Source organism: Schistocerca nitens, chromosome 6 (assembly GCF_023898315.1).
Source record: "Schistocerca nitens isolate TAMUIC-IGC-003100 chromosome 6, iqSchNite1.1, whole genome shotgun sequence".
NCBI classification, from domain to species: Eukaryota; Metazoa; Arthropoda; class Insecta; order Orthoptera; family Acrididae; genus Schistocerca; species Schistocerca nitens.
This window is the reverse complement of record NC_064619.1, coordinates 256418558-256445334: the sequence shown is the minus strand read 5'-3', so window position 1 is coordinate 256445334 and position 26777 is coordinate 256418558. Positions and strand designations below refer to the sequence as shown.

At 38.7% G+C, this 26777-nt stretch overlaps 2 protein-coding genes across 3 annotated transcripts in view; both read left to right on the top strand.

Annotated features, from left to right (window-relative positions):
* The window catches only part of LOC126263647 (pro-resilin-like), a 209052-nt gene that overhangs the window by 147561 nt on the left and 34714 nt on the right, over positions 1 to 26777 (top strand). The window lies entirely within an intron of this gene.
* LOC126263643 (pro-resilin-like) overlaps positions 6236 to 26777 on the top strand; it is a 76440-nt gene continuing 55898 nt past the window's right edge. Inside the window, exons 1-3 of the mRNA XM_049960736.1 lie at positions 6236 to 6261; positions 8872 to 9417; positions 10459 to 10740. Coding sequence (XP_049816693.1) covers positions 6256 to 6261; positions 8872 to 9417; positions 10459 to 10740 — 834 coding nt within the window. The 5' untranslated portion in view covers positions 6236 to 6255. The remainder of the gene's footprint in view (positions 6262 to 8871; positions 9418 to 10458; positions 10741 to 26777) is intronic.

Genomic DNA, 26777 nt, shown 5'->3' with positions numbered 1-26777 from the left:
CTGATCGAAATGAAACTGTAATTGACTGGATATGGTTATCTTCGGACACTTGCAGACCATTTGCAGCTATTCATGGACGTCTTGTTCACAAACAACAATGGAATTTTTGTAGACGACAATGCACCATGTCACCAGACCACAATTGTTAGCAATTGGTTTGAAGAACATTATGGGCAACTCGAACGGATGATTTGACCACCCAGAGGTCCAGACATGCATCCCATCGATCGTGTATGGGACATAATCGAGAGGCTAGTTTGTGCACAAAATCCTGGATCGACAACGCCTTCACATTTAATGACGGCTCTGGAGGCAGAATGACTCAATGATTCGCCAGTGCCCTTCCACCGAGTTGACGTCTTGTTCACAAACAACAATGGAATTTTTGTGGACGACTATGCACCATGTCACCAGACCACAATTGTTAGCAATTGGTTTGAAGAACATTATGGGCAACTCGAGTGGATGATTTGACCACCCAGAGGTCCAGACATGCATCCCATCGATTGTGTATGGGACATAATCGAGAGGCTAGTTTGTGCACAAAATCCTGGATCGACAACGCCTTCACATTTACTGACGGCTCTGGAGGCAGAATGACTCAATGATTCGCCAGTGCCTTTCCACCGAGTTGACGTCTTGTTCACAAACAACAATGGAATTTTTGTGGACGACTATGCACCATGTCACCAGACCACAATTGTTAGCAATTGGTTTGAAGAACATTATGGGCAACTCGACCGGATGATTTGACCACCCAGAGGTCCAGACATGCATCCCATCGATCGTGTATGGGACATAATCGAGAGGCTAGTTTGTGCACAAAATCCTGGATCGACAACGCCTTCACATTTACTGACGGCTCTGGAGGCAGAATGACTCAATGATTCGCCAGTGCCCTTCCACCGAGTTGTTGAGTGTTTGCCACGTCTAGTTCGTGCACTATTCTGTGCGAAAGGAGGGTACGACCCGATATTAGAAGCTATCCCATGACTAGGTTGTTGTTGTTGTGGTCTTCAGTCTAGAGACTGGTTTGATGCAGCTCTGTGTGCTACTCTATCTTGTGCAAGCTTTATCATCTCAGAGTAACTGCTGCAACTTACATCCTTCTGAATCTGTTTAGTACATTCATGCCTTGGTATCCCTCTAAGATTTTTACCCACCACACTTCCCTCCAACACTAAATTGATGATCCCTTGATGCCTCAGAACGTGTCCTACACACAGATCCCCTCTTCTAGTCAAGTTGTGCCATAAATTCCTCTTCTCATTTTAACGGTACATACAACTAAATAAAAATAAATAAAAGTAATATTTTTGTGGCTGCATGCTCGCCATTTACGTTTCTTTAACTGATTAATCATCCCTACCCAGGATTCCCTCTATGGTATGGAAGGTATTGTTAAGGAGAAAATTCTTTAAACAACGTTTAACATGTCTTTTGCTATCAGTCATATGTTTTATTTTCATGAGTAGATTGTCAAAGCGTTTTAAACCTGCATATTTCACCTCTTTCTGTGTCATTGTTACTCGGTAATCGGTAACTGACGTCATTTTTCTTTGCTGTGTTGTACTTGTGAATATCTCTGTTACTCTCAAACTTAGGCGGACTGATGAGAAATTTCATAAGTGCGTAAATGAACTGTCAGACATTGGTTCATATTGAGATCTTCCTAAAGAGGTACAAGAGTTAGACAAAAATATGGAAACCTTGCAAAAAGCTGATGTGAACATAAATTCAGATACTAGAAAAGCCAACAGGCTGCGCTGTTGTATTTGCCTACGAATGGCACTTACTTAAATATTTTATGGCTGTCATGTACTGAAAAGTCAATATTTTGTTAACTGAAAACATGAATATACCGTCATGAAACTGGTCATGTTTAATAAATCATTTTTACGCAGCTCTTGTGGTTTTCATAATTTTAAACTACTTTTAATTCACTAAAAATCTTCTATATGTCTTCTTTAGTGTACTTTTTTACCTTCTTTTCTCAACTATTTGCACAAATTGTATCATTTGTTTTTATAAAATAATTATTAAAAATATTTCCTATGCATGAACTCTTTTTGCATTGCTACCGTTCCCTTTAACACAAGTAACGTCATCTTCTACGCCTTCTGTCCTTGTCTCTCTTTTAACAATATTCAACAATGATCTTTTTCATTTTCTGATCGATTCGTTTCTGACAAAACCTGCATAACTCTTGATATTTTATACCACTTTCCTTGACATATAATAGCACCAATTATAAGAAGAAAGTATTTTCAGGTGTTTACCTACCCTGGCTATTTTGTACAATCCCTTTTTACGTCGGGAGAGGGTTCTGATAACAGTACTGATCCAAGATTTCATTAGTTACTTGACATCATTATATACAATAATATCTTTAGTGAAACTACTTTAAAAGCGGATAAAAACTAATTATGAAATATGTTGAATGTAGAATTAGCATTAGCTTAAATTTGGACGCCACCACAGTTAACATTTTACAAACTTTCTTTACAATCAATAGTTTTGTCAGTATTGAGTGTTTCCAAACTGTAGAGGGAGCTATGTTATATATTGTGACTAAATGGGCTGCACGATCTGACAATCAATTTACCGATAGAAGTGCATGCGCCTCTTTAACTTCTTATTGCTGAATGATTATTTTAACCGTAAGTAACAACTCGGTAGAGAAATTTATAACATATAGTAAAAAATACGGGTGAAATGCACCTATAGATCAATTTTCCTGCCACACTCATTCAAGAAATATATATTTGATCATTAAAATTTTTTTTCCTTTCTTTCTGTTAGACAGAAAACACAATAACTCACCCAAATTTTTCATGGAAGTTTTCTAATTATCCTGGGTGGTGTTTGTACTATAAGAAAGAGAAATACTACATTTCAAAATAGGAACTCACAATCACAGGATACTTCTGTATCCTGATCTATATAGAACTTCCTTATTTCTACATTGTTTGTATTTATATCCATTTTTTATGATTGTGAAAACTTCTCGTTTATCCATTTACGATACATATGAGTACGCAGCTAATCAATAACCACTTGCATTAAAATTTTGTGTATCCAGGGGGGGGGGGGGGCTTTGTACTATAAGAAAGAGAAATACTACATTTCAAAATAGGAATCCACAATCACAGGATACTTCTGTATCCTGATCTATATAGAACTTCCTTATTTCTACATTGTTTGTATTTATATCCAGTTTTTATGATTGTGAAAACTTCTCGTTTATCCATTTAGGATTCATATGAATACGCAGCTAACCAATAACCACTTGCATTAAGAATTTGTGTCCTGGGGTCATATGGTGTTCAGACAGCCAATGACATCAGTTTCTTCCAGCAGCTCAGATCTTGTAAATAAACTAATAATTGATTTACTCTGTTTTTATTCCCTAATATTCTGCCTAAGAAAACACTAAGGAAGACAGGATAGTAATGCATATTAATTTTATTAGCAGAAAGATTAGTAGGCAAAGGAAAGAAAATGGAGTTACAATTGGATTCGCATCTTTTACCTACTTTTCTAAGTAGTTAACAGCGTTCTCAACACATTTGTCGCATGGTGATACCAGTTTCTCCTCTGTTATTATAAGGTGAACTGAGAGTCTCTATCAATTTACTTTGTACATCTACTTGCATACTCCGCAAGTCACGGTGTGTGGGTCAGGGTATCTTGTACTACTATCAGTCTTTTCGTTCCCTATTTCAACAGCAAATGGAGCGAGGCGAAACGACTATCCACATGCCTCTGTACGATACATAATTTCTTGTATAATATCTAAGCAGCCCTAATCCGAAATGTACTTTGGTGGCAGTAAAATCGGTCTGCAGTCATCTTTAATTGACCATTCTCTGAATTTTTCTTATTAGTGTTCCGCGAAAAAAAAAGATCGTCTTTCCTCCAAGGACTCCCTTTTTTGTTCGCGAAGCAACTCCGTAATACTCACTTGTTGATTGAACCTATCAGTAAGAAATCTAGCAGCCCGCCTCTGAATAGCCTCGATGTGTTCCTTTATTCCGATCAGGTAGGAATCCCAAACACTTGAGCAACACTCAAGAATAGGTTGCAGTGGTGTTCTGGTGGCGGTCTCCTTTACACGTGAGCCACACTGTCCTAAAATTCTCCAGTAAACCGAATTCGACCATTCGTCTTCCCTACTACAGTCCTTTACTGCTACTGTCTGAATATTTAACATTACCTATATGACCTTAATAACTACAGATATTTTCCTTTGCTTACTGCTGGGCCCTCTTACTTTTCCTGCTAATACATTTGCTAAAGTAGCTTACAGAATACCCGCTAGAAAAGGAAATCAGATACTTTTCCGATCATTCTGACTTACTTTTCCTGAGATTTCTTTGCATCGCTGCAAACCTACAACGACATGGCTCTATAAGTAACAAACAACCACTGCCTACACCATCCTTCAGTAACAAATGCGTATCTGGGCTCCAATAAATTCTCCATAGTTTGTTTTGTTTGGGTTGTCAGTCCGATGACTGCTTTGATGTGACCATGGCTTCCTCTTTCTCTCCTACAGGTTTTGCCCACTGGGGCACGTAATAGTTCCATGGATGGTGTTTCTGACGTCTCAACACATGTCCTGTCATCCTGTCTCTTCTTCATTTTACTGGTTCAAAGGGCTCTGAGTACTATGGGACCTAACTTCTGAAGTCATCAATCCCCTAGAACTTAGAACTACTTAAACTTAACCAACCTAAGGACATCAGACATCCATGCCCGAGGCAGGATTCGAACTTGCGACCGTAGCGGTCACGTGGTTCCAGACTGTAGCGCCTAGAACCGCTCGGCCACCTCGGCCGGGCTCTTCATTATACTTTCCTCCCCTATTCTGCAGAGTACCCATTCACATCTTATCACTCCACTTTATTTTCAGTATACTTCCGTAAATCTACATCTCTTACGCTTCTCTACTTCTCCTGTGTTCCCATAGTATATGAAATAATCATTTCTTTCGTCTGCATAGTTTAAGAAATTTTTAACCACCCCTGAATCTTTCTTTTATTTCCGTGATAATTTCTTCGCTGTACAGATTCAACAGCTGGGGAGAAAGGATGCCTCTCTGTCTCACATTGATTTCAAGACCACGACTTTGTTCTAGGTCTACCGTCGTTACTTTTCCTCTTGGTTCTTGCACTGTTGAAAATAACACTTCTTACCTTATAACTACCTACCCGGGAATTTACATTGTCCACAGCTTTTTGAAGGTCATAAAATCCGATGAAAGTGTCTTCTCAAGTTTTACTTCCATTACCAAGTTAAACATCGGAAATGCCTCCTCCATAGGTTCACATTTCACAAAGCGAAACTGACCCTAACAGATCTTAAATTTTCTTCTGTACATTACTCTTTTCAGAAACTTGCACTCATTAGCTGTTAAGCGGATTGCTTCTTAATATATTCGTGATTTCTGGATTACATTTGCCAGAAACTTTAATGGTATGTCTCCAGTCTTATAGTCTGTACACACCGACTTGAACAGCCCTTAGCTTGGCACTTGTCTTCATTATTTTAATAATTTCGACGGAATGTAATCTCACTTTATGCCTTGTTTTCAAAGGTCTGTCAAAGTCTGGTCCCTTTTTTCTTCAAAAACGACTTCAATTTTTCTTCCATCGCATCCAGAGAGTTCGTTCCCCTCTTAGAGGCAATTATGCGCTCTCTTCTCTACGTTTATCAGTACAAGTTCTTTGGCGCTCTTCATCTGCGGGACGTTAAATGAAATCATTGTCTCCTTGCTAATTTCTACATCACGCAGCACCAAGTGACCTCTTACGTTGAGCCCTGTACCCCTACAGAGAATAATTGCGTAAATGTTAGCTTCCAATTATCTTCCTTTTTACGTTATTTATACGAGATCTTGGAGAAGGTGCTTTATAAAACATAAAATTAAACCTGGAGGATATGTGAAGCATAATAGTCACCTAGGAAGAGAGAATAAAAAATTACGAGTTTCCCTAACAGAGCCGCCAACAACCGCAGGCAGCTTTTGGAATTAGACAGGTCCATAGGGGCGCGGCAGAGCAGCGTTTCGCCGTTTCTGACAAGGTCGGGCAGGGCGCTGACGTAATGGCAGGGACTCCGACACTCCTCTCAAACTGGAGCAGCTGGTCGCAGCCCCTGGAGAGGGCCGGCTCGTCCGTGGCCGCTGCGTATAAATACCGGACGCCGAACTGCTGGGACCACTCGCACAGCCGCCTCTGTCTCCTACGCAACATGAAGGTAAGCCAGCTGCGGAGAGAGTCCGTCGCACAGTTACTGATCGTTACATGGTTTTTCCCATACTCAGGGGTGTTTGTAACGCACGTGACCGAAATTTGAATACGGATTACATACTATTTACGCTGTCATATTTTGGCGGTCCTATACACATTCATGTCTTGTCTGATGCATGAAAGATATTGGGGAATTTTATATTCAACGTCTGGATTCTGTTTTTATTTTTATAATCTGCTGTAAACAGAAGCATTTTTTTTTTTTGTTTATTCCGCCATAGTAAGGTCCAAAGACATTCTGTTACCTCTGACCATGCATACTACGCATTTTACATTACGTTTATAGCGGCATACATGTCACAAAATGGCTTTTATCTAATAAGCTTTACAACACTTAGAAACAGCTATAACATAATTCCCGACGAAACATTAGCTATAATGAAAAAAGCAATGTTTACTCAGTGCCAATAATATCAAAGGCAGATTACTTTAGTAGATTTAAACTGAGGTCACTGACAGCAACAGAAGTCAGAGAAGGCAGGTGGAGAAGGAAGGAAAGAGAAACGTCATAGAACGCAGGTAGTCGAGAGAAGAGGGAAAGAATGTGGGGTCATTCACTGAGAACTGGAAGGAGAGAGAATTAAGATTGCCTTAAAGTTTGAAAGACAGTAATTGACAATAAGTGCTAATTTGTTAATTGCAATAGGACTTTCAATTGGGCGCAGAGTGAACGATAGCTTGTTCCAGTTTCAGACGCATTTTCTTTCTTGACTGGGCATAGCTAGGCTATTAGTGAGAACTTCTTTTATGATTTTGGGGTTGTGACAGGTAGTTGATCTATGATTTGAGGCACTGTGGTGCAAGCACCATAGTAACTTAACTTGTTTAGCTGCAACCATCTCAACTGGCCATATGTAGTGCTGTCAGGATCAGATAGATAGACGTTGCAGATTTAACGATCAAAAGCTTTAATGGTTTATGACGTGTTACATCGTGGGTGTGTCAAGACATTAGGCATTACACGGACAGGAAGATTTGGTTACCCTATAGATCCAATAACAATTTCTTGTATCGCTCATAATTACAACTAATGTCTCTCTATAATTCGATTATCTCTCTCTCTCTCTCTCTCTCTCTCTCTCTCTCTGTGTCCGCACTGTGTGTTTGTGTGTGCTCATGTATGCTATTATGAGTGTATTTATCATCTTCGAATACAATGAATAGTTGTCCACATGTTGTAAATCTCCTCACACTGACCCTGTGGATACGATCATAACAAAACTGTGCACAGAAGTGTAAACGTAAAACTAACATGTATCCTCTAATGGGATAATATGTGTATTACTAGCTTTCTACTGACCTGACGCCTCAATCAACTGCGAAGTAAGAAACTCAATTAATGTTTGCCCTTGCATACGCGAGGATGTCTTTAGGTTACTCGTGGAGAAACAGAAATGGCAGTGAACATGTAGTGCCTAGTGGGGCGATCACTCTGTTGTAGAAATAAGTCAAATGCCAAGATCGCTTAAAGACTGTTTACTGGATAACCGGTTTCAACACAGGGCAGTGTGATGCCGACCGTTGTTAGTCAAGCAGCGTTCATGTTCCAAATAGTTTTATTTTGTGACTTCCGTTTCATATATCTTATGGAAAAGAATGACCATGAGGGCAGTTGTTTTTTTTTTTTTTTTTTTTTTTGTGACAATGATTTTACATCAGCTGGTCTGTCACATGAATCGTTATACCCAAATGGTTTATAAATGTAAATCCACATTCAGATCCGATGATGGCACCTTTAGTGTGTTGAAACCGGCTATCCAGTAAACAGTATTGAAGCGATCTTGGCTTTTGAATTATTTCTAAAACAGTAATGGCATTAAACGATCTCTTACATTATGAATTTTTAATAATAAAGACCTCCTACTTTTTCTGTAGAAATTTCCTCTTTATTTTGTCAGGTTAGTTTCAAATAGCTCACATACAACTGCAACGAGATTTTGTTGATTTATGAACGTAACAACTGAAAGTTCGTCCTTTTTGCAGTTGTCCAATATGCTAGAAACAAATACCATAATGGTCACTAAATGAGCAGCTGAGTATTAGGAGAAGTAAATACAAGATTTTATGTACAGAACTATCTGTTAGAGGTAAAAAAAAATTCGAAAAATTACTATCAAATTACCAACACATTTCTTGATTTTGATGCACAACGAATAAGTTATATCCATTATCCATGTGTTTAAAGGAATAAAGCTAGAAAAAAATTGATGTTCACAAAGACTATGGAATGTGCTCATTTATAACTGCAAGCTCCTCACAAACTAGGAACATTGTTACGTAGCTCTCAGATATCAGAAAAGTCCCAGATTAATGATACTTGTGCTATATTAGTGACTAACTGTGATTTATTTGTTAGATATTGTCCTCTTGTAATCTTCTGAAGTCGAGTTGGACAGCTAAACTCCGCTCCTGTGGTGCACCCCATCCCTCAGAGAGTACATATTTACTACACGTCAGTGCATAGTGATATTTGTATTGAGATAAGATTCTAACTTTTTACATGTAGTAGACCGTTGTAATGACACATGACATACGGACCAATTTTGTCTTTTCAAAGGTGTACGTCGTCCTGTCAGTGCTTGCTCTGTGCGTCGTCGCCGAGCCGCCAGTCGACCGCTCGTACCTGCCTCCCAGCTCTGAGTACGGAGCTCCCTCAGCCTCCTCCCTCAGCTCTCAGTACGGCGCCCCAGCAGCCAATGGCCTCAGCACGCAGTACGGAGCTCCACCAGCCAACGGCCTCAGCTCACAGTACACTGCGCCTTCACTAACGGGCGCTGCTTTTGGTCGCTCAGGCGCTTCCAGCCAGGGTCCAGCAGCTCGTGTCTCCTCCAGATTTGGAAGCACCTCCTCCAGGATGCTTGGATCTGGCAGGAGGCTCGGCGGTGCTGTCTCCACTCGCTATGGCGCTCCTTCGGCGGCTGGCCGTGCAGCTGGCTTTGGAGGACTCGGCCTGTCCACACAGTACGGCGCGCCTTCTTACTCTGGTGACGCGCTCTCCACTCAGTACGGTGCGCCCTCTGGTAACGCCGATGGACTTTCTCCAATGTATGGAGTTCCCGGATATGGCTACGGTCGCGCTGGAGCCCAGGAGGATCCACTTGCCGTAAGATTCAGCCTCTGTTTTCCTAAAACGTTACGTACTAAACAAGACGACTGCTACAGTGACCTGATATGTTTACATAGCTAAAATGACAGTAAGTAACTAGTAGTGTAATCCACAGCGTCTACATTTTTATTATCATCTGATTAAAGAATTACCCTTGTGAAGTTTCTGTGGTCCCATGCTTTTTTTTTCCGGTCGGGGGTCTGTATTATGTAGCAATGCTTTAGACAAATATAGAAACAAAAAAAGATAAAATTGTTGCCCAAATATTTGTTGCCAATACTTTAGTATGAAACAGTTAACGTTGCTACCAATCACATTGGTAAATATATCCACATTCATCTTTATCGAAGTTAAAATATTTTTATTAAATGTAATATCTGGAAACATTCACTTTCGAATGAAATTAATTATTTAAGGCGGGAACCTACTGTGGTCGACTAAGCACTCACCCTATAATTCATAATCTAAAGAGAAATTCTAGACGCATAGCACTTGTTTTAAATGATTCATTTTGAATATGTAGAACTTTCTCTTCAGTTATTTCACAAAATTTTATCTATAGAAGAAGAAAAATATCTGGGTAAAGTAAAGTGCCCAGTAAAGTAGAACTTTATGTAATTGAAAATCTTATGTGAAGACTGACATCTATACAGTTGTAAATACTTCTAATAGTGTACATATTAGGAAAAAAATCTTTGGTGTTGGAAGTGGATATAGTATCAATCCATTTGCTACAATTAGTACTGTAATCCATTCACTATGACATTGAGGGAAAATCTACTGTTCGAAATGCTGCATAGTTACGCGTACTTTAAATTTACTGAAAAGCCGTTTGAATACGTTAATAATTGTGGCACCCATATTAGAATACCTTAAGTTCAAAATGGCTCTGAGCACTATGGGACTCAACTGCTGTGGTCATAAGTCAATACCTTAAGTATTCATACATAAAATAATTCAATGAATTAAAATAAATATACCTCTTAGTCAGCTGTTAAAGTGGAAAAGCACTAAAGTGAAACTATTTTGTCTCACCAGGAGCCGGCCAACTACGAGTTCAGCTACTCAGTGGCGGACGCCAACACGCTGAGTGACTTTGGACAAGAGGAGTCCAGGCAGGGGGAGAGCGCCCAGGGTCAGTACCGCGTGCTGCTGCCCGACGGCCGCAAGCAGATCGTCTCCTACCAGGCGGACGAGGGCGGCTACAGGCCCACCGTAGAGTACCAGGACACCGGACTAACCGCCTACTCCGCCGGCGGATACGGCTATGGCAGGGGGCGCGCCGGAGCTGGAGCTGGAAACGGCGGATACCACTACTGACCGACAGATAGACTGTTCTGAACACGCAGAAAACGACTCTTCCATCGGAAATAAAACTTAAAAATGTAGTGAAGTTAAGTTATGTATATATGTAGTTATTTATGAAGAATGTATGTTATTATTCTTGTCTTTGTATGAGAGTCTGGTGCCTCGCGCTCCACTAGATAAGTCATATTTCATTTTCAATGTGTTGCTGAATAAATAGAGAAATTTATGCATACTGTTATGAGTTTTTTTCTGTGTTCTATCCTTATGCCAACTCTACATTCAGACCGACTGGATCCACTGAAAGTGAAAGACATTTCGTAATACATAGCTTTATACTAAAAAAGTTACTAATACTCCAGACATTCTCCTATCTGAATACTTTGTTTTACTTTACTAAATTTTAAGTCTGCTAATGAAGGTGAGTTTCGCAATGTTATGAATTTAAGAATTTAACATTATCCACAATTTTCATAGTTTAAAATATCAATATTTACATATAGTATATTTAATCTTTTTTCTAAAATCATTGTTCGTTCAAATGGCTCTGAGCAGTATGGGACTTAACATCTGAGGTCATCAGTCCCCTCATTGTTCGTTCATACTTAGTCAAGGAATTCGAAAACATACAATCTGAGGCAGTTCGCAGTTGTATTATAATTCTGAGGTTAAAGTAAATTACTCTCGACAGCTACAAGATAATTCAGTACTTCAAATTAAAAGCACTCCACCAGTGTCCATTACCTTAGTATTCTGGCATTAGCGTCGTTTCTAGTATTCTGGCATTAGTGTCTGTCTCTTACGTTATAGAACTCTAAACATGTGTGTCAGTTTCGGCATCTGAATACCAGCAAAGTTCAAAAGGAATCCTCCATATTCCACCACTTTAATACACTAGTGTCCTCTGTGCTATACTGTGAACTATGTGATAACATCTACACTTTTTCTCATTCCCAGTACCCAAATACAGGCAGAGATTAAAAGGACTTCGCCAGTTTCCACTACTTGGTAGGTATATGATAAAACAGAAATCCAGACTGCCTCCAGCAGATAACGTCACTTTAGTACGCTAACACTAGTGTCTTCCGTGGTATGTTGTTTAATATGTTGTAATAGTTTAAACGGTTCTGGGAATCTTGGCATCCAGATACATGCAGAAAGTGATTTATGATTTCTCAATATTTCCCAATTCCCGATTTTAGGGCGTGAAGTCATATTCATTTGTGTGTTCATTTATTATTATTTTCTACAGAAATTCAAAATAGGTCTTCAATGTAAGTCAACAACATTATCCTTTTTTAAGCACCTCTCCATGAAGACATGGTTTTGTGCCTCACGGTTTTGACAGTTATTAGTGGGGTAAGTAAACTGAAGCTGGAGTGTTCATTTTTGTTATGTCAGTGTGGAAGACGTCGCAAAATCAATGAAGTTCATAACGTCTCCATTTTAGACATTTGCTTACAAGCCATAGAAAACTTAATCAATACTCTTAATTAGTTATTAGCTATATTCAGAAATAGTTCTCCTAATTTCAGTGTTTACGTACTTGAGGAAAGGTATATGCAATAGAAATTTCGGTGGTTTACTAGTGTTGCGCACAATGTATTCAGTAATAGGTCATAGTTTATCAGTAACATTTGTTAAATAAGATGCGAGCAATTTTAGCTCTGAAAGGCTGACACAAATGCTATAGTCACAGACAATCGCTTACAAGACGTAATGACCGCTGTACTAGGCGACTATCAGAAGAGTGCAGCGCCAGCCAGAGCTATGCCATCGATTTTAACAATTTATAAGGACATCATAATCTCACCTTCGTCTACTGACGCCCAGCTTTCAATTGCTTAGCTGGATGTCACAATTGTACACCATGGAGTATTGCCACGTTGTTACATACGTGCAAATTTTCGATTTATAAAGACACTTGTTTAATTTATACTAAATACACATGTGCGAATGCCACAGTAATGTTCGATGATGCAATGGATTACATTTGAAAAAGAAATCTACCTCTCGTCACTAACTTTATACACGTTTGAACAAAGTTTACAATTATATCATAGGTACTTTCAGCATTGCAGCACATCAGCAATCGTAAGTATCGAAATAATTATGAAAAATCCGCCTCGATTGCACAAACTGCCTGGTGTTTACCTAGGTTTCAGTGTGGTCTTGCGGTAGCGATCTCGCGTCACGCGCATGGGGTCCCGGATTTTATTCCTGGTGGGGTTAGGGATTTTTCCTGCCTCGAGATGACTCGGTGTTGTGTCATCTTCACCATCATCATTCATCCCTATTTCGGTCGGAGGAAGAAAATGCCAAACCACCTCTGCTAGGGCCTTGCCTAGTACAGCAGTGCGGGTCTCCCACATCATCCCCTATGTTCCTCAGAGTAAGGAAGCTCATCAAATATATATTTGTTCTACTGAGAAATTCATCAATGGAGCAGAAGGAGTTGGCCACCAATAAATCCTTTGGGCATCTCTTAAAATGACTATCATTGGTTGTTAAGCTTTTTATGGCTGCTGGCAAGTTATTCAAAATGTGTGTTCCTGAATAATGCACACCTTTTTGTACAAGAGTAAGTGACTTTAAATCCTCGTGGAGATTATACTTATTTCTAGTGTTGATTCCATGAATTGAACTGTTGGTTTGAAAAAGTTATATTTCTTTAATGAGAAATTTCATTAAGGAATAAATTATTGGGAAGCTGTAGTTAGAATCCCTAGTTCCCTAAACAGGCTTCTGCAGGATGTTCTTGAGTTCACACCACATATAACTCTTACTGCACGTTTTTGTGCCTGGAAAACTTTAGCTTGACATGAAGAATTACCCTAAAAAATAGTCCCATATCACATTATGGAATGAAAGTAAGCATAGTATGCCAGCTTTTTCATTTTCATATCCCCTACGTCTGACACAATTCGCATTGCAAATAGAGATTTGTTAAGACGCTTCATCAGTTCTGTGGTGTGATCCTCCAAGTTGAATTTATTATCAAGCTGTAATCCCAAGAAATTAACACTGTCCACTTCTTCTATCTGCATGTCATCGTGTGTTAGGCATATACTCGTGGGACACCCCTTACAAGTTCTGAACTGCATGTAGTGTGTTCTTTCAAACTTCAGTGACAAAGACTTGGCTAGGAACCAATGATTAATGTCCACAAATATTTTATTAGCCAGTCTTTCAAAGACTACACTTGATTTGCTATTTATTGCAATGTTTGTATCATTGGCAAACAAAACTAACTTGGCTTCTGGTAATGTTACTGATGAAAGGTCATTGATATACACAAGCAAAAGTAAGGGCCCTAAAATGGAACCTTGTGGGACCCGACATGTAAATAGTTCCCAGTTGGATGATGCCTGATGGCATAACACATGTCTCTTTCCTAATAACACCCTTTGTTTCCTGTCAGAGATATAAGATCTGAACCATTTTGCAGCATTTCCTGTTACATCATATAATTCTAATTTACTTAAAAGAATATTATGATTTACACAATCAAATGCCTTTGACAGATCACAAAATATACCAGCTGCCTGCAATTTTTTTTCTAACGAATTAAGCACATTTTCACTGTAAGTGTAGATAGCCTCCTCAATATCAGAATCCTTCAGAAATCCGAACTGCGACTTCGGCAGTATGTTTTGAGATAAGATGGTTATAAAGCCGATCGTACATTCCTTTTTCTAAAATTTTTGAGATTGCTGCCAAAAGTGAAATTGAACGGAAATTTGGTGCTATTTCTTTATCTCCCTTCTTAAACAGTGGCTTAACTTCAGCATATTTCAACCATTCAGTAAATATTCCACTGACAAACGACTGGTTACACAGATAGCTTAATATATTACTTAATTCAGAATCATTTTCTTTAATTAACTTTGTTGATTTTTCATCATACCCAATAGATGTTTTTGATTTTAAAGATTTTATGATGGACATTATTTCTGCTGGGGTAGTGAGGGTCAAATTCATATTATGGGAGTTACTTGAAATGTCTGGTCTGAGGTATTCCATAGCAGCATCTACAGAACCTGACATCCCGATCTTTTCAGTAACAGTTATAAAATGTTTGTTAAAAAGCTCTGCAACACTATACACATCTTTCACCAATCTATCATTTACTCTTAATGTTATTTGTCCCTCTTCATGTCTGCTTCTACTAGTCTCCTCCTTCACTATATCCCATATTGTCTTTATTTTGTTATCTGACATGACTATCTTTTCCTTATAATATACTTGCTTTGATGTTCGTATTACAGTCTTTAATATTTTGCAGAATTTCTTGTAATGTGCTATAGCATCAACATCAGAACTGTTTCGTATTGACAGGTACAGTTTTCTTTTCTTAAATACTACATCACCTCACTTGCTAAGAAAGACAAAAGAATCACTTAATGATGATTACATTGGACTGAAACGCATAAGAGCTGGTAGATGAGATTAAAGACAATGATACTAAACTAAGTCCAAAAGAACTTGACAAGTAAACAAGATTCGCTGCGCTATTTTCGTAGAATATAGCAGACATTTATAAAAGGAGTTTACCAGACACCAATTTTAAATTATTTAGAAGAGAAGAGCTTGCTGTATGAGTAAATCTTTTTGAATGTCGCTTATCAATAAAGTCGTATGAAGCATGTAATAGGTCTTCATAAACATAATGAGATAATGTCGTCAGCCTGCTGATACAGCGAAATTCAAGGATAATTTCTGTCACAGTTCCCTGTCATTATAATTCATTGTTAACGTCCACAAGGCGGCAGTTGCGCACGGCGACTGAGCAATGAGTAACTACGTCGTCGCACTTCAGAAACAGAGGTGCGAATACGTCAGACATAACAGCGCTTTTATTGCATGTCACTGGCTTGCTTCTGTATTTATGTTGAAGTATGCATTTATCATGTTGTTTCCATAGTTATGTTCAAATCCCGTACGTCACACCTTGCCCATCAAATCTACGGGTGACTGATGAAAAATGATCAAGGGAGAAGCCAAAGGCGGCCTTAGATGGTTCATAGGAAAATGCTGTTTGCTGATTGCAATTGAAGGAACAGCTGGTGCCACTGGGAGCAGATTTTTTTTAAAGGCGGTAGGTCTTCATTTTGTGTTGAAAGACAAAGGTTTTAGTCACTCGATTCTGAAATGAGTTGACCTGACTGAAGGGACGAGTTACGAATAATAAATCTGAAGTGGCAGTTGTGACGAGTGGACAGGAGTACCGTAATGACGAGGTTGCTAGGTTTAACTAGGAGGATGAGCTATGTTTACAGCTGCAGCATTTTGTAGAAAATCAGTAGGTAGATCAGAGACGTAACTGGGGTGATTTCCCAACATTGTGAATGACGAGTGGTGATGCGGACAACTCTAGCCAACTGTGTGAACAAAGTGATACACCATACAATACCAAGTGGATAAACATTAGCTTAAAAATAGCTTAGAGGAATCCGAGCACATGAAAATGGTCTCACAGAGACAACTGAAATTAACTTCATCACAATGTCATGACGAAATATCAGTAATGTACCTGTAAGCATAGAACCACAACCAATCGCGAAAATTTTCATAATGAAAAGATATTCTTAAGCAAAACATGTCACCTTCCATTAATAATTAGTTATATAGTTTGACTGTCCCAGCAAGCAATGTGATTCCACAGTATTTTAATTAAGCCAGATCTTGAGGTATACTGTTATAATTCACAGCTCGTCGTTCAGGACTAAAGAGTTCGACAAAAGCCACTGATGGACGTTGAAACACTCTACTGAAAGCCACAGAAGACGGACATGTATGGTTCAGCAGAAGTGTTTGCTTCGCTCTGGCTGTCAGCTGAGAGAATACGTGAGACACTTGAGCGGGTGCTTAAAGGACTTCCTTTTATGAACGAACAGGATAGATGTTAAGACGCAGCGTTATGAACAGCTCAGGAACACAGAGAAATGGTGGAAGACGTCATAACGAGAGATGGCGTGAGAGCGGCCTCAGGGGTTCCACGTGTTATACGCTAGCCACTGCCCAAGGAGTTTACGAAGGAAAACCCTGAAGACTGGCATGGATAGCTACCCAGCACCCATCGTTCATTGGATGACACTGCAGACTGAACTGACCAATGACAAACACTTTTTTTTTTGGTCATCAGTCTACTGACTGGTTTGATGCGGTCCGCCACGAATTCCTTTCCTGTGCTAACCTCTTCATCTCAGAGTAGCACTTGCAACCTACGTCCTCAATTATGTGCTTGACGTATTCCAATCTCTGTCTTCCTCTACAGTTTTTGCCCTCTACAGCTCCCTCTAGTACCATGGAAGTCATTCCCTCATGTCTTGCAGATGTCCTATCATCCTGTCCCTTCTCCTTATCAGTGTTTTCCACATATTCCTTTCCTCTCAGATTCTGCGTAAAACCTCCTCATTCCTTACCTTATCAGTCCACCTAATTTTCAACATTCGTCTATAGCACCACATCTCAAATGCTTCGATTCTCTTCTGTTCCGGTTTTCCCACAGTCCATGTTTCACTACCATACAATGCTGTACTCCAGACGTACATCCTCAGAAATTTCTTCCTCAAATTAAGGCCGGTATTTGGTATTAGTAGACTTCTCTTGGCCAGAAATGCCTTTTTTGCCATAGCGAGTCTGCTTTTGATGTCCTCCTTGCTCCGTCCGTCATTGGTTATTTTGCTGCCTAGGTAGCAGATTTCCTTAACTTCATTGACTTCGTGACCATCAATCCTGATGTTAAGTTTCTCGCTGTTCTCATTTCTACTACTTCTCATTACCTTCGTCTTTCTCCGATTTACTCTCAAACCATACTGTGTACTCATTAGACTGTTCATTCCGTTCAGCAGATCATTTAATTCTTCTTCACTTTCACTCAGGATAGCAATGTCATCAGCGAATCGTATCATTGATATCCTTTCACGTTGTATTTTAATTCCACTCCTGAACCTTTCTTTTATTTCCATCATTGCTTCCTCGATGTACAGATTGAAGAGTAGGGGCGAAAGGCTACAGCCTTGTCTTACACCCTTCTTAATACGAGCACTTCGTTCTTGATTGTCCACTCTTATTATTCCCTCTTGGTTGTTGTACATATTGTATATGACCCGTCTCTCCCTATAGCTTACCCCTACTTTTTTCAGAATCTCGAACAGCTTGCACCATTTTATATTGTCGAACGCTTTTTCCAAGTCGACAAATCCTATGAAAGTGTCCTGATTTTTCTTTAGCCTTGCTTCCATTATTAGCCGTAACGTCAGAATTGCCTCTCTCGTCCCTTTACTTTTCCTAAAGCCAAACTGATCGTCACCTAGCGCATTCTCAATTTTCTTTTCCATTCTTCTGTATATTATTCTTGTAAGCAGCTTCGATGCATGAGCTGTTAAGCTGATTGTGCGATAATTCTCGCACTTGTCAGCTCTTGCCGTCTTCGGAATTGTGTGGGTGATGCTTTTCCGAAAGTCAGATGGTATGTCGCCAGACTCATATATTCTACACACCAACGTGAATAGTCGTTTTGTTGCCACTTCCCCCAATGATTTTAGAAATTCTGATGGAATGTTATCTATCCCTTCTGTCTTATTTGACCGTAATTCCTCCAAAGCTCTTTTAAATTCCGGTTCTAATACTGGATCCCCTATCTCTTCTAAATCGACTCCTGTTTCTTCTTCTATCACATCAGACAAATCTTCGCCCTCATAGAGGGTTTCAATGTATTCTTTCCACCTATCTGCTCTCTCCTCTGCATTTAACAGTGGAATTCCCGTAGCACTCTTAATGCTACCACCGTTGCTTTTAATGTCACCAAAGGTTGTTTTGACTTTCCTGTATGCTGAGTCTGTCCTTCTGACAATCATATCTTTTTCGATGTCTTCACATTTTTCCTGCAGCCATTTCGTCTTAGCTTCCCTGCACTTCCTATTTATTTCATTCCTCAGCGACTTGTATTTCTGTATTCCTGATTTTTCCGGAACATGTTTGTACTTCCTCCTCTCATCAATCAACTGAAGTATTTCTTCTGTTACCCATGTTTTCTTCGCAGCTATCTTCTTTGTACCTATGTTTTCCTTCCCAACTTCTGTGATGGCCCTTTTTAGAGATGCCCATTCCTCTTCAACTGTACTGCCTACTGCGCTATTCCTTATTGCTGTATCTATAGCGTTAGAGAACTTCAAACGTATCTCGTCATTCCTTAGTACTTCCGTATCCCACTTCTTTGCGAATTGATTCTTCCTGACTAATGTCTTGAACTTCAGCCTACTCTTCATCACTACTGTATTGTGATCTGAGTCTATATCTGATCCTGGGTACGCCTTACAATCCAGTATCTGATTTCGGAATCTCTGTCTGTCCATGATGTAATCTAATTGAAATCTTCCCGTATCTCCCGGCCTTTTCCAAGTATACCTCCTCCTCTTGTGATTCTTGAACAGGGTATTCGCTATTAGACCGAAGATTTTGCAACTAGTTACGATGGTAGATAAACAAGGTGTTGGGCGTTCCACTTACTCTGTGGGAGTAGCGTGATAACACTCAACTATATGATATACTTACCTGCTACAGCAATACATCAGTATGACACATGTTTAGATGTTTTAAACAAATTAGTTGTATGTAGTATAAAAACAGTATGTATAAAATACAAAAACGGAATAAAATAATTTTATGAAAACGACTAAGACAATAGGTAGCACATTGAGTAAAACGTTTAATTAAGAATACATGCTGAGCATAAAGAATGACCTGTAGCAGGACGTCGTAATTAAGATATTACAACAAGCAAAAGGGGAGAAATATGTTTTACATAAATTTCGCAAAACAGAATTCGATATTCGGTGCCTTCTGACGTAGAAACTGTAAGCAGGTACTGTGTCCTTAAAGGGAATGGAGAAAAAGCAGTTCCGAAATGGAATTGAATGGAGACATGAACCAGAGAATCATGAAGTTGCGGGCAATGACTTGAAGGCGTTAAATAAACTTTTGTTTTGTAACTGTAGTTTTTCGTTTAAGATCAGATCAACATTACGATCGTAAGTCTACAGATTTCGAGTTCATTTAAGACATCAAGTTCACACTCTTTCTTTTCTCTAAGTAGACTTGTTATTTTGTCTACTGTTTTTGGATTGTGTCCTGATATTAATAAATGTTCAGCAAAAGCAGAATTATGAACATTAGTCCCATTTCCTAGCAAGTATTCCTTTTATGTTAAAGGTCCTACCGGTTTCTCTCATATAAAACACCTGGCAGCTATCGCAAGTTAGTTTGTAATCTTTTGAGCTACATAAAGGGTCGTTTGATGTGTCTAAATTCGGATTAAATTTTTTGTAAACTGTTATTAATAGAGAAAACATCATTGCAGCTATATGTTTTAACTAACAGACACTGAATCGTATATGATATGTTACTTAAGTAAGGTAGTGAAATAAATTTTTCTTTTTCAGTATCCTCATTACCTAGAGTATATATTCTTTTATTTGTTTCCGCTTTGAAATTTTTTCCCGCTAACGACGGTTCATCACCATTATTAAAGGCCAAAGTTTTAACTAAATTAATTTATTTCTTTCGTTTAAACGATGGTAGTGGTGTGACTACAGCACGATGAATAGCTGAATGAAAGAAAGCTGTCTTATGGGACTGAGGATGCGTTGTATCCGAAGGCGCAATCTGATCAGTATTTATTTTATCATCTATAGAGCCAGCTCTCGTTTTGTATTTCGTAAATTGCAAGTGAAAGTAATTTTTCATGAAGATAATTAAACATATCAAAGTTTGTTAACCCCTTCATTAATTCAATTGTTCGTAATAAAAATACAATCTAGGTACTAGGTGTACGATTGAATGCCTACTCCTGTAGCAGTAAATTTTTCTTCCAATGAATCTATGAGTTCCGTGATATGTTCCTTTGTTATATCTTTCTTGAAGGCACACAGGCTTGCCTCCACGATTTCTGTAGTTGTTACAACTGGTACATTAATGTACAAATCAGTAATAACGATCGATACTAATTTTGTCTCTCGGTCAGATTTCAAGTTTTTCATTTTATTCAACAAGATATGACTATTTTCTGCTAAATAATTATTTTGGAAGACATGTGGTTTTTTAATCTTTCCTTGAAGAATCCTAGCTAATTAATAGTACCCACTGCTAACCTTGTTCACAATCCGACGAAATGCGTGATTACTTTCATGGGCCTTGAAGTGAGAACATAGCTTACGAACTTGTCGGTTCATGTTACTAAAGTGTTTCTTATGAGAAGGTTTTAACAAATGCTTGGCGTCACCTGCAGCATACCTAACTTCTATTTGTAAGGTGGAAGTGGGAATCTCTTCCAGTTCAGAAAGATTATTTTCCTCAGAATGTTCTACAGTTTTAGAAACATATTTGTGTTTATTGGCAATAATTATAGATTACCTTTGTCAGATTCTGTTTCAAAGGCTTCATTCTGATTTTGTTTAGAACCAATATTTTTACTTATTCTTAGATTTTCATTTTGTGGAGACTGACCGTTAGAGTCATTTTTACTGAAAATGTTACAGACATCATTGGCTATTCTAATCTACTGTGAATTTTTTTTTACTTCTGTACTATAGAGAGCAATCTTAAGATCGACAGTGTGGTTTCCTACTATATTTGGATCTGTAATATCAGGCATTATATAAATTTTTAGCCTTTTCTTCAACCTGGTATTCTCCTCTTTTGTAAATTTTATTTGTGTCTTATTTGACACTTGACTGAAAAAAAAGAAAATAAAAAAATTAATGTAACCAAGAGACAAAATTAATATTGTTTGATATTATTAATTTGTACACTAATGTACCAGTTCAAACAACTGTAGAAATCATCAAGCTAAACCTGTGTGTCTAAAGAAAGATACAACAAAGGAATAAATTACGGATCTTGTACACTTACTGAAAGTGGTAGTTAATACAACTTTTTTGAATTTAATCGAAAACTATTTCCGAAACCAGATGTGCTTGCAATTGGTAATCCGTTGGCAGACTTGCTGCTACAAGACTAGGCATTCAACTGTACACCTGGTACGTAGATTATATTTTTATTCCGAACAATGGAACTAATGAAGGATTTAACAAACTGTTTGATATACTGTATTTAATTATCTTCATGAGAAAATTACTTTCACTTGCGAGTTACGAAATAAAAAACGGGAACTGAATTACTTGTACATAAATTTGGTTCTGTAGATGACAAAGTAAATGCTGATCAGACCGTGCCTTCGGATTCAACGCCTCCTCAGTCCAATAAGACAGCTTTCTTTCATTCAGTTATTCATCGTGCTGTAGTCACACCACCATCACCGTTTAAACTAAAGAAATAAATTAATTTAATTAAAACTGTGTCCTTTAATAACAGTGATAAACACACGTTAGTGGCAAAAATTTTCAAACCAAAAATTAATATGAGAATTAATGCTCTAGCTAACATTACGAATGAGGATACTGATAAAGGAAAACGCATTTCGCTACGTAACTTAAGTAAAATATCATACAGGATTCAGCGTCTTTAGTTAAAAATATGGCTTCAAGATTGTTTTCTCCACTAATAACAGTTTACAAAAAAATTTAATCCATAATTTAGACACTTGAAATGACCCCTTGCATACCTCAAGGGATTACAAACTAACTTCCGATAGCTGCTCGGTGTTTTGTAGGGGACAAATCGCTAGGGCTTTTAACATAAGATATAAGGAACACTTGCTGGGGAAGAAAGGTATTAATGTTCATAATTCTACTTTTGCAGAAAATTTATTAATATCGGTACACAAACCAGAAAGAGTGAGCGAGATGACGATTCTACACAGAGAAGAGACAGTACGCAAACTTAACCAATTCCTCTCAAATTATTCTTCTTTCCATTCACTTCCATTTCGAAACCGTCGTTTCTCCCCTTCCTACATGAACACTATAACTACTTACCGTTTGTACAACAGAAGGCACTGCATACCACATGTTGTTCCAGAGTGAAGTTTATGTAAAGCATATTTCCGTTGTTTACTTGTTGTCTTAGTGACGATATATATATATATATATATATATATATATATATATATATATATATATATATATATATATATATATATATATATATATATATTACTTTTGTATCTTCTATACACCCTGTTTTTATACCACAATGTTATTGTAACAGTTATGTATTTCTTACATTTTAGCGTTTATGACCTGCTAGCGCCCAGAAAGTGGAGGGCTCTACACCATGTGTACCTGACATCGTAACTAGTTGCCAAACGGTCAGTCTAATGTCTGCTACTTTAACTATCTGTATGTACCGAATCATTTTCTACTGTTCGCATGGAGTGTTTTGTTCCATATTTTCTGCTCTTTGACTTCAGCTGTTAGGTCATCATGTATATTGACAGTTTTAAAGTCATGTAGTTTATGTAAGTACGTTCTCTTTTTCACTGTTGTCAACTTTTAGTCTTTTTGATGTTTATTTTATGATATGTTTAATCTTCATGGGGCTTGGGGGACTTAATTAACAACAAAGGGAAAAAATAGCTTTAAATATTATAGGTGACTTAATTATGTAAGTGTAGACAAGACATGGCTCAAATTCAAAGATACAGTATCCTTGTTGGTATTGAACTTGATTAACGTTTTTACATTAAACTTATTGAACCGGTTGGCTGTAAACTTTATATGAGTATATTAAAAACTTATGTCTACTTGTGTAAGTTGTCTTTTGAACTTCAGTAATCATAGTTGCTAAAACTGAATCATGGTCACAGATACCACTTTCAGTATCGATATTCTCCAAAGATGTAATATATATCTTTCAATAGTGGATTTGAATACTAAGTAGTTTTCTAAGAAGACTTCAAACATTGTTTCGCTGAATATCGTATCAGTCTACCACCCGCAAAATAGTAACAGCCCTTCTCGACAACTAGATGATGAAACCGTCCTCTAATATGGGAAATACGTGTACTAGAGAGCTTAGGCCCTACCTAAAGCTTTCGATTACAGGTAGTGAGTTAGTGCCCAACAGAAGGACGCAGTTCCAGCAACAGATAGATTCGTACCGCCTAAGGTAATAAGAGAAGTTACTGATCCACCATGGTACACAAAACACGTCAGAACACTGTTGCACAAGCAACGAAAAAAACATGCCAAATTCAGAAGAACGCAAAATCCCCAAGACTGGCTAAGTTTCACAGAAGCTCGAAATTTAGTGTGGACGTCAATGCGAGATGCTTTTAATAGTTTCTATAATAAAACATGTTCTCAAAATATGGTACAAAACCCAAAGAGATTCTGGTCGTATGTAACGTACACCAGTGGCAAAAAATAGTCATTGCCATCACTGCGCGACAGCGATGGAAATGTTACCGATGATGGTGCCACTAAAGCCGAGATACTAAATACAGTTTTCCGTAATTCCTTCACGAAAGAAGACGAAGTAAATATTCCAGAATTCGGAACCAGAACAGCTCTTAGCATGAGTGACATAAGGTGATATCTTAGGTTTTGTGAAACAACTCATATCACTTAAGAAAGGCAAGTCTTCCGGTCCAGATGGTATACCAATAAGGTTCCTTTCAGAGTATGAAGACATAATAGGGACTTTCTTAGCAATGATATACAACCGCTCACTTCACGAAAGGTCTGTTCCTAAAGATTGGAAAGTAGCACAGGTCACACCAATATTCAAGAAAGGAAATAGGAGTAACCCATTGAATTACATACTCATATCACTGACCTCAATTTGCAGTAAGATTTTGGAGCATATACTGTACTCGAACATTACGAATCACCTTGAAGAATATGACTTATTGATACATAACAAACACAGATTCAGAAAATATCATGCTTGTGCAACACAGCTAGTTCTTTATTCCCATGAAGTAATGGGTGCTGTCGACAAGAGATCTCAGATCGATTCCATATTCCCAGATTTCCAGAAGGCTTTTGATACCGTTTCTCACAAGCGACTCTTAATCAAATTGCGTACATATGGAGTATCGTCTCAGTTGTGTCACTGGATTCGTGATTCCCTCTCAGAGAGGTCACAGTTCATAGTGATAGACGGTAAATCACCGAATAGAACAGAAGTGATATCTGGCGTTCCGCAAGGCTGTTCCTGATTTATGTAAATGATCTAGGTGATAATCTGAGCAGCCCCTTAGATTTTTTGCAGATGACTGTAATTTACCGTCTAGTAAAATCATCAGACGATGAATTCCAATTGTAAAATGATCTAGAGAGAATTTCTGTATGGTGCAAAGAGTGGTGGTTAGCTCAAAACAAGGAAAACTGCGAGGTCATTCACATGGGTACTAAAAGAAATCCGATAAATTTTGGGTATACGATAAATCGCACAAATCTAAGGGCTGTCAATTCGACTAAATACCTAGGAATTACAATTACGAGCAACTTAACTTGGAAATACCACATAGATAATATTGTGGGGAAGGCGAAACAAAGACTGCGCTTTGTTGGCAGAACACTTACAAGATGCGACAAACGCACTGAAGAGACAGCCTGCATTACACTTGTCCGTCCTCTGCTGGAATATTGTGGTGCAGTATGGGATTCTTACCAGGTAGCCCGCATCTCGTGGTCGTGCGGTAGCGTTCTCGCTTCCCACGCACGGGTTCCCGGGTTCGATTCCCGGCGGGGTCAGGGATTTTCTCTGTCTCGTGATGGCTGGGTGTTGTGTGCTGTCCTTAGGTTAGTTAGGTTTAAGTAGTTCTAAGTTCTAGGGGACTGATGACCATAGATGTTAAGTCCCATAGTGCTGAGAGCCATTTTTTTCTTACCAGGTAGGACTGACGGCGGACAACGAAAAAGTGTTTATTTGTCGCGCAATAGGTGTGAGAGTGTCACTGATATGATACGAGAGTTAGGGTGGCAGTCACTGAAACGAAGGCGGTTTTCTTTGCGGCGAGATCTATTTACGAAATTTCAATCACTAACTTTCTCTTCCGAATGCGTAAATACTATGTTGAGAACCACCTACGCAGGGAGAAATGATCATCATAATAAAATAAGAGAAGTCAGAGCTCGAACGGAAAGATTTAGGTGTTCCATTCGAGAGTGGAATGATAGAAAAGTAGTATGTAAATGGTTCGATGAACCCATTGCCAGGCATTTAAGTATGAACTGCAGAGTAGCCTTTGGCTGAAGAGCGGTTTTGTCTGCTCCCAGCCCGCTCCCGTTGTCTGAAAATCAAATAAAAATAAAAAGAAACAGAGCTTTCATTTGTATTCATGTGGATCACGTGACAAGGTTTCGGACGTGATTATGACCGCACTACGGGAATTAACGGACTCTGAAGGCGAATATTGGTTGGAGCTAGACGAGTAGGGCATTTCATTTCGGAAATCGTAAGGACATTCAATATTCTGAGATCCACAGTGCCAAGAACGGTCGAGAGTACCAAATTTCAGGCATTACCTCACCACGAACAATGCAGTGGTCGACGAACTTCACTTAACGACCCAGATTAGCGGCGTTTGTGTAGAGTTGCAAGTGTTGGCAGACAAGCAACACTGCGTCAAAAACAACAGAAATCAATGTGTGACGTACGACGGACGTGTCTATTAGGACAGTGCGGCGAAATTTGGGGTTGTGGGCTATGGCAGCAGATGTGATGCGAGTGCCGTTGCTAAGAGCACCACATCGCCTGCAGCGCCTGTCCAGGGATCATGAGCAAATTGGTGGGACCCCAGACGACTTTAAAACCGGTACCCGGTCAGATGAGTCCAATTTACAGTTGGTACAAGCTGATAGGAGGGTTCGAGTGTGGTGCAGAAACCACGAAGCCGTGGTCTGAAGTTGTCAACAATGTACTGTGCAAGTTCCTTGATAGTACTGAGTGTGTTTAAATGGAATGGACTGGGTGCTCTGGTCAAATTGAACCGATAGTTGAGAGGAACTGGTTATGTTCGGCAACTGGGAGACGATTTGCAGCCATTCATGGAACTTTATGTTCGCAAACAAAGACGGAATTTTTATGGAGAAAGATGCGCAATGTCACAAGATCCTGAACTGGAAACACTTTCGTAGTTA